General features: G+C 38.3%; 1 protein-coding gene across 1 annotated transcript in view; it reads left to right on the top strand.

The window, feature by feature from the left end:
• TRIM24 (tripartite motif containing 24) overlaps positions 1-5,271 on the top strand; it is a gene marked incomplete at its 5' end in the record, with an annotated part of 63,936 nt that extends 58,665 nt beyond the window's left edge. Inside the window, 4 exons of the mRNA XM_084306535.1 lie at positions 768-900; positions 2,316-2,390; positions 3,093-3,242; positions 4,319-5,271. Of these exons, the coding sequence (XP_084162661.1) occupies positions 768-900; positions 2,316-2,390; positions 3,093-3,242; positions 4,319-4,528 (568 nt within the window). The 3' untranslated portion in view covers positions 4,529-5,271. The remainder of the gene's footprint in view (positions 1-767; positions 901-2,315; positions 2,391-3,092; positions 3,243-4,318) is intronic.
• Between the last annotated feature and the right edge of the window lie 4,459 nt (positions 5,272-9,730).

The raw sequence follows: 9,730 nt of genomic DNA on the forward strand, positions 1-9,730 counted from the left end.
AAGCTCTTATAGGATCTCTGAGTAAGTACTCTCAGTTAGGTCCCATAAATGGTTATTGCTGAGTTGTCTACTATATAAAGTACAATTCAGCCCTCTTGTGGTTATCTGTAAGAGTGCAAGTTCTCCACAAGTCTTTATTCTAGAGAACTATATTAAAAGCATAGACTCTTCATAGGGTTTCTGAAACATAGAGATGTTCACGAATTGTATGAGAGAGTCAGTGAACGCAGTCACCTTCCAGAACTAGTTTTGTCTTGTTCATATGTTGTCAATTACATCTATTGGGTATTCTTAGACTGTAATTGATAAAATCAGAAATAGCTGAAAGCTTATTTAGGGATTGAAGAATATCCAGTTTTCCAAAAGAAATTTTGTCTAGGTTAATCTGGATACATGATAGATAAAGCTTGTAGAGAGAAAATACCGTTCTTGCTATATAACACTTAACACTTTTCCTTCTGTTTGGCCAATGTCATTTGTCTGTAAATGAATTCTTCAGTCTCTCAGTAGTTACAAAGTACAACTCTTAATAATGCTTTGGTTGAATTCTAGGAGGTCAAAGTTTTATGAACTTTTCAAAGTTTTGTGAACTTCTGTGAAACTTTTCAAAGGAGTGAAAAGTTTTAGCAATAATAAAAGTAGACACCATTAGTCTTATGACAAACCATTCCCCTGTTGTTGAAAGCCTTTTATCAAGAGTGTGCTACTTTTATCAAGAGTGAGGCTAATGTATCTGTCTGTCTTGTTTCTGTCTGTCTTGTCTTTAGTGGGGAGTGGATTTGTACGTTCTGTCGGGATTTGTCCAAGCCAGAAGTTGAATATGATTGTGATAAACCCACTCACAGCCCTGAAAAAAGAAAACTGGAAGATACTGTGGGTTTGGCGCCAATAGACCGCAGGGTAAGGATGAGTCTTGCTGCTTTTTTGTACTATGACATGCATGCATTTAAAACAAACAAACAAAAATCAAACAAGTGATGGTAAAAAGGATAAATAACTTCTTTAATAAGCTCTGAGGTTTTAGCAGCCTTCATGTAAACATGCTGAACAGCACATTCTGAAAGTCTGAGAAGTGCCTGTGGTCTGACGCTCTGAACTGGGGCTGCATTCTAGGAATTATTGAGCGCTGTTTGTAACAGTGACCTAATGCACAGTGACCTTGCCTTGAGCAATTTTTTCTTTGTGTTTTTTAGCATAGATTGACTTTATCAACTAATGATTTTTGTCTTTAAAGCACTTTATTATCATTCTTTTAAAAAAGCTATGTAGCATCTCTCCTAGTGAAGATGCACAGATTAACAAAAGTATCTGGGAATAATTTATATCAGTTTGAAACTCCGAATACTCTGGTGGAAAAGTGTTGAAGACAAACGAAAACCAAACAAGTTACCATAATTTGGTTTTGCCTTAAACCTCAGAGTTAAACAAAAACAACTTGTGCCTTTGAGCAGAAGGTTGAACTGCTTGCTGGAATGTTTTGGATTCTTGATTTTTTTTTCTTGTTTTTTATTTTTGTTGGTGTCTTTTTAATTTTTTCATATCTCTTTGTTGCTTTATTAAAAACTTATTTTAAAACAATTCTGAGGTCTATTGGAAACTTTAGCAGTGTTTTACTTGGTTCCTGTTGGCAACCTGTGTAAATATACTGAGATGAATATTGTATTTGGGAGCTTAGTCTACAGGTAGGGCCATTGTTTGCCTTTGCAGTCTGGAAGGAAAAAAATAGCTCTGTTCGTATTTTGCTTTAAATGTAAGTTACAAGTCTTGTAAATATTCCAGTGAAAGATCAGCAAGCATAAAGTCACAGAAAACTATTTTCTGAATCTCTTTCCAAGCTCAAGATCCAGTTTAATATACTTGGGTACACAAAGAATAGATTTTTCCTCACTGCTAACAAAAGGCACTCTAGGCTTTGCAGTTACAGAACGGTTATGCCCAGATCAGGGGAAGAAAAAAAAAAAAAAAAAAAGTTGTGTCTCTGAATATTTATAAAAAGCTCAGAGCCACATGTGCTATTTTTATTCTGTGGAATGTTTGCTGGACTCAGCAAATACTGAATAACACTGTTAGTAACTACGTCAGGCTTCATAGCATGCATTTGAGAATTAATAATAATAGGATGTAAATATTGCGAGAATGAATGCTGCAGACCATTAATTATGACAGGCTTCCTTCCTAATACAGTTTCTGTGCTCACTTTTCTGCTTAGGGCCTGGGAGGAGTACTGAGCATTTGTTCGTTTTTTTCTGTAGTTCATTATTTTAGGACAAATTATGTAGTTTTTTTTACTTGGGTATCTATTTTTCTTGATACAGAAATGTGAAAGATTGCTGCTCTACCTCTACTGTCATGAAATGAGTCTTGCTTTTCAAGATCCAGTTCCTCCCACGGTATGTACTTCACTTCTTTCATTTCCATAATGGAAGTGGTTGTAATGGCATTGTTATGCTCATTATCAGAAGTCAAGTTTCCTGCACATTGAGTGCGTTGAACATTTTTAGTTCTACTAAAACTATCTGAAGGGCAGTTGAAAAACAAAACACTGGGTTGTAAGGGGAGTCACTAGTATGATTCCCCAAGAGCTAACCTTACTTCAAAAAGTACTTCAAAAATAGGCGTGAAAAGTAAATTATGATGCTGTCTGCTGTTTTTACAATGCCAAGTGATATCACTAAAAGAGAAAAAAAAAAAAAAAAAAAAAGAATTGTGATACATATTTCTTTTTTTAAAAAAAATAAATTACCTGATTTTTGAAGATTGGAGTGCTGCATAGTACTAATATGAAAAGTTCTGGCTGACTGTGAGAAGGCACTTCTTTACTGTGAAGGTGACAGAGCACTGGAACAGATTGCCCAGAGAAGTTATGGAGTCTCCTCTGGAGGTATTCAAAACCCACCTGGATGCCATCCTGTGCAACGTGCTCTAGGTGATCCTGCTCAGCAAAGGGGTTGGACTAGATGATCTTCTGAGGTCCCTTCCAACCTTGGCCATTCTGTGAAACTAAATTTCTCACTATTAGCTGGAAATTTTAGTTTAAACTAAGAGATGTAATTTGTTCAATAAATAATTAAAATAAATAATTCTCTGTTTAGGTTCCCGATTACTACAAAATAATCAAAAGGCCAATGGACTTGTCAACCATCAAGAAAAGACTTCAAGTGACCAGTTCATTCTACACAAAGCCAGAAGATTTTGTGGCTGACTTCAGACTGATTTTCCAAAACTGTGCTGAATTTAATGAGGTTAGAAAAGTAGATCTCTCATCTGATTTTGTAAGCTTAGACATTTTCAGGAAGACTCCAGTGAGGGTAGAACTTATTTAAACATAGGTTGATGATAAGACCCTAGTGAAAACATAAATTGCATTTGAAACTGTTGGTGTTAGATGAGTACACAGTAAAGATCTTTTTGTAGAAGGAAGGAGGCTTAAAACAAACACGCTGAGTGGCAGAACAACAGATAAGGAGTAGAATCATTGCTCATTATAGAGGTTAATGGTGAGGATTTGACTAAAAACTTGGTTTAATCTTGAGTGCATCAAATCTTAAATTCAGTGGAGTTTTCCTTCTGGAAGGTCTATACTCACCCTTATGACTTCTAGTTAAATGTTGATAGACTGTTGTTGTCCTTCACTGCATGTAAGGGAGTAATACATGTTGAAAAAGGGTTGCAAGTACTGAGTGAACCACAAAAAGGGACAGAATTAACAGTGGGAATAAGGTTTCTTACGTGGCTTCAGCTGGGTTCTCATCCAGACATCTTCAGTGGCTGGGAATCACCTGCCATAGTGACTTCTACTTCAGGAAACTTGTCAGCCATGGTAGCTATGAATGACTTCAGGCCTAGTCTTCTGAAACTCAGTCATTATCCATTCTAGTAATATATTCACCATAATTTAAAGATAGGTCTGTAAGCTAGACAAACTAAAGCATTTCATGTGGTTATTCCAAAACACTTTAATACCCTTGAGGCATACCTGTATATTTCAGAGCATAACCCAACCTTTTTTGTAACAGGCAGGATAGAACAGGTGGTAGACTCTTTTTATGTAACTTCACAACCCATGGCTTTTGCAGTTAGCTTCTGTGATAATCCATCAGAGAAAAAGGTCAGTGGGGGTGTGGACCAAAAGGTCTGCCCTCTCCCTCTGTTTTGCAGGCTTGTGCTGTTGGGTACCATGTGTTCCCAAGATGCTATTCTTGGTGCTTTTCTTACTGCTGTTTGATTTTTGTAACCTATGAGAGCACTTAAATCACATTAAGTCCTTTAGGTATAAAGCTATTTCATGATGTATTGATGTTGTTAATTCACCCAACAGCCTGATTCAGAAGTGGCTGATGCTGGCATGAAACTTGAAGCATACTTTGAAGAACTTCTAACGAGCCTGTATCCTGAGAGAAAGTTCCCTGTACAGCCTAACTGCCAGAGTGAAAGAGAGAACACAGAACTTAGTGATGACTCAGATGATGACTTTGTACATCCCCGGAAAAAACGCCTCAAAGGAGAAGACCGTCAGTTGCTTAAATGAGACGCATGTGTGACTGTGGAACGTTTTTTAAAAACTAAGAATATTTATCAGTCAATTGTAAAAAGGGGAAAAGTCATGACTGCTTTGACCTGTAGGTTTGTGGATATTTACTAGACTTCCTACACCTTGTCTGAAACACAAATCTAATGGAGATCCAAGGCATGTGGAAAGCTTCTCTGAAGTTCCAAACTTTCATCATACTTATGGAACCGGAACAGAATTTATGATTTGTGTGGAGTGACAGCTGTTTAATTTCTCTTTGAGGAAGAAAATAAGTTTGTATAGAACTAAATTTTAAAACATTACATGGATTCAGCTGAATGGCTTTCTGAGTTTGAAGAAAATGTGATCTCACTGGACATTTAATTTTACCAAAGGCATGTGGCTGGCCATAACTTGATTTTTGTACTGTATTTAACACAAGCCATGAGAAGAGGTGGTGTAATATTGTTGTCCTACAATACTGACTGGTACAATGAAAATGTAGTTACTCCCAAAGACATTATTGGTCATTTTAAAATGTAAGGGAGAGTGTATTAAAAAAAATATATTAAAAAAAAAAAAAGGCGGGGGGGAAGGAAAAAAGGAATTTGAGAGTTTTTAATAGAGGAAGCAAAGGATACAGTGCTTTTGTACCACTTTTCTCAGCACCAGCAAGAAATAATGGTATTTCTGTACTATGTTGTTTAACAAGTGTCTCATAAGTTTGATGTGTTCCTGTTTAATGGAGTCAAAGGCTAAGTCTGGAGGAAAAAATGTTTGCTTGCAACTACCAGTCAATCTTTGGGTATGTTTGGGGGAGGGAGGGAAATATTCTTTCGTCCACAAGGTCTTGTTGTTTTTCCAAATTCCTAAATACTGTTGTGAGCATACAGCCAGCATTGTTATTCTCTTGGAAGTACACAAGTTTGAAGAGGAAGATTTTTTTTTTTTTTTAAAAAAAGTCCTGTTCTTTGACCCTTCATATGTTCTTGTTAAAATTATCAGATGAGGACAAACTTTTGTTGTTGTTGTTCTGTCTACTTTCCAGAGGTGCTGACCACCACATAGATAGTCGTTTCTGCCCTCAGCAATTTCAGATTTAGTGAAGTACTTGTCTGTGGCTGCTCCAGCTATTGATTTATATTCTTCATTTATGCCATCTTAAATGAAAACTGAGTTTTAGGGAGAACAAGCAGTTTCTTGGATTAACTGAGCTCTGATGGTGCCAATATGTTTCAGATGGTATTACGAAGATGTGTGTGTACACAAGCCTGCTTTTTACTTGCTGTGTAGCACAGATAATGGTGCTGTGGATAGATCACTGGCAAGCATAGACACAAGTGCTGCTTGTGTTTCCCTGACGTGTACATATGCACTCAGAAAGTGTGCTTCCAGAGGAAGCTGACAAGTGTTTCTCTGGACCTGAAGTTGAGAGCACATGTTTATTAGGCTTAACACAGTTAGCAGTGAAATTAGACACCTCTACGGCTTCATACACAGCTTGTTCTTCAGTGGAAAATACTGGGGAGATGAGTGTTGATGTGCTCTTCCAGTCCACTTGCTTCTCTCTCTGCTTCTTATTTTTCACTTCAAAACAGAAAATTTTGAAATCATGCAACCAACACGTGAACAAATTAAAAATAGTAGTTTATTCAAAAAAAACCAAACAAACAAAACAAACAAACAAACAACAAAACCCAAAAACCCAACCAACCCACAACCTCATGCTCTGTTTTGTTAAGAAGTGTGAATGCGGTATAAGACTTCCATAGTCTGGTTTTCATTCAGACTTTGCAGCAGTGTAGTTCAAAACAGAGACAACCAAAAAATAAAAATAATTAAAAAAAATAAAAATCCTCCTGAGCTGAAGGTGGAAAAGAAGCTAAGGAATGACCTTACATCAGTCTATTTCCCGTTTTCATCAAGCTTCAGGTGTGTTTTCATAAGAAAAATATTTAAAAACAAACAACAAAAACAGGCATGCTCTAACATAGTAGCTGAAATCATTCTTGGTTCCTTACTAGCTTGGAGGAAGAGGCTGCATAAGCAATGCAGGTGATAGTTGCTGAGAAGTCAGTCAGGCTCCTGGGCATCCAGCCCACTGGCTTACTCTTGCATTAACTGGGGAGCTGTGGCAGCTGGCCATTCAGACCATCACTGTTAGATTTGAATGTCCAGATGAGCGTGTGATTTGTGTGCTTTGCTGGCATGCCATCTTAAGTGAGATGGGTCAGGCTAGCTCATTCCAGCCTGCCACAGCTGCTGTCAGGACACGAGTGCTTTGGTACAGAAAGCCCGTAGGTAGGTCTTCAAGGAACTTCTTGTGGTAAGCTGTGCTTGCCTCCTCCCTCCTAAGAACCTCATCTGTGTGCTACCATCAGGCATGTGGGTGAGTGGGCATGAAGACAAGAAAATTCTTTCAGTAAACTGTTTGAACATATCTCTGTTTAAATAACCCACTGGAAAAGTCAGACTCAACTTTTGTCTTGTGATCTCGAATGCTACCCTAAGAACCTTCAGAAATTGCCCATGTAATGACGTTTGAGATGTTAAAATTAACCACTTCAATTCAGATGATGTATGCACAAGTATTTGAGGAATGCTATTTTGTTTTTTAAAGGTAAGTAATGCATTCTTTCAGGCTGATATTGTGAAGCCCCTATCTACTTCATGTATTTTTTTTTTCTTCATTGCCTCAGTTCCCTGAAGCAATGATGACGGTGGTTTTCCATTTTTTTGCAACATGACATTGGCACTACTATTAGCACTAGTGGTAAACAGTCTTCATCTTGCTTCACAGGATCAGTAGAAAGCATCTTTTTATTGAATCACAGGAAAGGGAATGTATGTGAGAAAGTTGCCCTTTGTCTATGCAAATCATAGCTTTTACACTGTTCCAGTTACCTTTTTCTTTACTTATAATGGAAAGGCTATGGAGAAGCAACCATCAAATGCAGCTCACAGGAAATGACAGGTTCCAAAGGTTTATTTTTTTTTCCTATCCACTCCACCATCAAATACTTGCTTTCATTTTACTTGCTAAAAAAGGGGGAAAATAAAAACAAAAAATTAATAGAATGCACATGAAAACAAACAAAAATGGGTACAGAAGAAAAGGACATCCACTTGGTTATGTGTTCTGATGGTCTTGCCTCTGATAGGCAATCCTCATGGCTATTTTGAAAGCAGACTGATGCTATCCTAATAACCTGAGGCAGATACAGAATAGAATCGTGGAATAGTTTGGAGTGGAAAGGAATTTAAATATAAACTAGTTCCAACCCCTTCTGATGGGTAGGGATACACTTTTTGCCTGAAGCCCCATCCAGCCTGGCCTTCAACACCTCCAGGGTTAAGGCATCCACAATTTCTCCGGGCAACCTGTTCCAGTACCTCGCCACCCTCACAGTGAGCAATTGAACAACTGTTCTTTATATCTAATCTACCCTCTTCCAGATTAAAACCATTAACACTTGTCTTATCATTACACCTGCTGGTAGTAACATCACCCTGAACCCTTCTCTGGGCTAAACAACTCTCTCAGTCCCTTGATAGGAAAGGAAGGTGTTCCAGCCCTCTGATTGTTTTTGTGGCCCTCCTTTCATGTCCTCCTTACATGTATGTTGGGGTCCCCAGAACCTATCACAGTACCCCATGTGGAGTCTCATGAGAACAGAGAAGATGGGCAGAATCACCTCCCTAGACCTGCTGCCCATACTTCTTTCAATGCAGCCCAGAGTATGGTTGGCTTTCTGGGCTGCAAGCACACAGTCTGTTCATGTCAGGCTTTCCATCCCCCAGATCCCCCCAAGTCCTTTTCCATAGGGCTGCTCTCGATCCATTCATCCCCCAGGCTGTACTGATATTTGGGATTGCCCCGAGCCACGTGCAGGGCCTTGCCCTTGGCCTTGTTGAACTTCATGAGCTTCACACTGGCCCACCGCTCAGGTCCCTCTGGATGGCATCCCTTTGCTCTAGAGCATCAACTGCACCACTCAGCTTGGTGTCAAACTTGCCTCACTTGAGGGTGCACTGAATCCTACTGCCCATGTCACCAATGAAGACACTGAACAGTTCCAGTCCCAGTATGGGCCCTCGGTGGACACCTCTCCTCACTGGTCTCCATTCAGACAATGGACAGTATGATTTTTAAATGTCATTGTTCAGATTCCACAAAATGTTTCCTACATGTGTTTCATTCAGTTGTTTCACTTAATGTTATATACACATCTGTTGTTTGGAGCATTAGGATTAAATATTGCCTTGCTCAAGAGCTTTTACATTGTGCATTTAAACTTTATAATGGGTTAGATGACTGCCCTTAGTACATTCAACAGTCGTGATTCAGCAATGTCTGAATGACACTACGTATACAAATACAATCTCTGAAATGACCTCTAAAGAAGAATAACCAAACTGAATATACGATCTAATGATGATGTCTTGTAGTACACAACTAGATCTACAGATTTTTATTTTTATGTCCTTTTGACTTGTGCATGTGAAGGCCAGCAACTGGAGCTTATTACTCTTACTTGTAGCAAGGAATAATGCCATTACATTTGCAGGGGAAGAGCCCCTCCCATTAAGGAATCATTACATTCCCATTTATCTCAGCCAACATTAATCTATCTGTATCTGAATCAGAGGTTTCCTTTTGCATTTAAAGCAGTTTTAAAGAAGTGTTTGCTTAATAATTTTTGTAAAGCCAACCAGTTGAGGGATTGTGGGTCCCTGGCATCTGTGCATGGGGTTGAATTTCACCCACATGGGAAAAATGAGTTGCTTTGTCTACTCAAATTTCTTCTTATTAAATTTCACTTAAAGCTTCTTAAGCTTTTATATTTTTTTTAGTCATTTACAAAATATCATGTAGATATTTTAAAATGGCATAAAAACATGAGTCCATATTTCTAAAAGACATGCATTTTAAGAGGCAAGCAATGATTAATATGTTTCTTTCCCAAAATCTCTAAGGTTAACTGTCCCACATACCCATGGGAAACCTTAGATGTGACCCAATGAAATTCAGCGCGCATGTCTGTATGCATATAATGCATGTATGTGTTTGTATATGTATACATATATTAAGTCTGGTCCTGAATCCCACATAAAGCAGTTTGGCCAAACATCTGTCTGACCCTAGATTGCTAAAGAACGTGGATTACCTAGCCCATGGTCTTCTGGCTTATAGGGTAAGACTGCAGAGGGATATGCAGA

The sequence above is a fragment of the Netta rufina genome (genome assembly GCF_964035555.1).
Source record: "Netta rufina genome assembly, chromosome: 1".
NCBI lineage: Eukaryota > Metazoa > Chordata > Aves > Anseriformes > Anatidae > Netta > Netta rufina.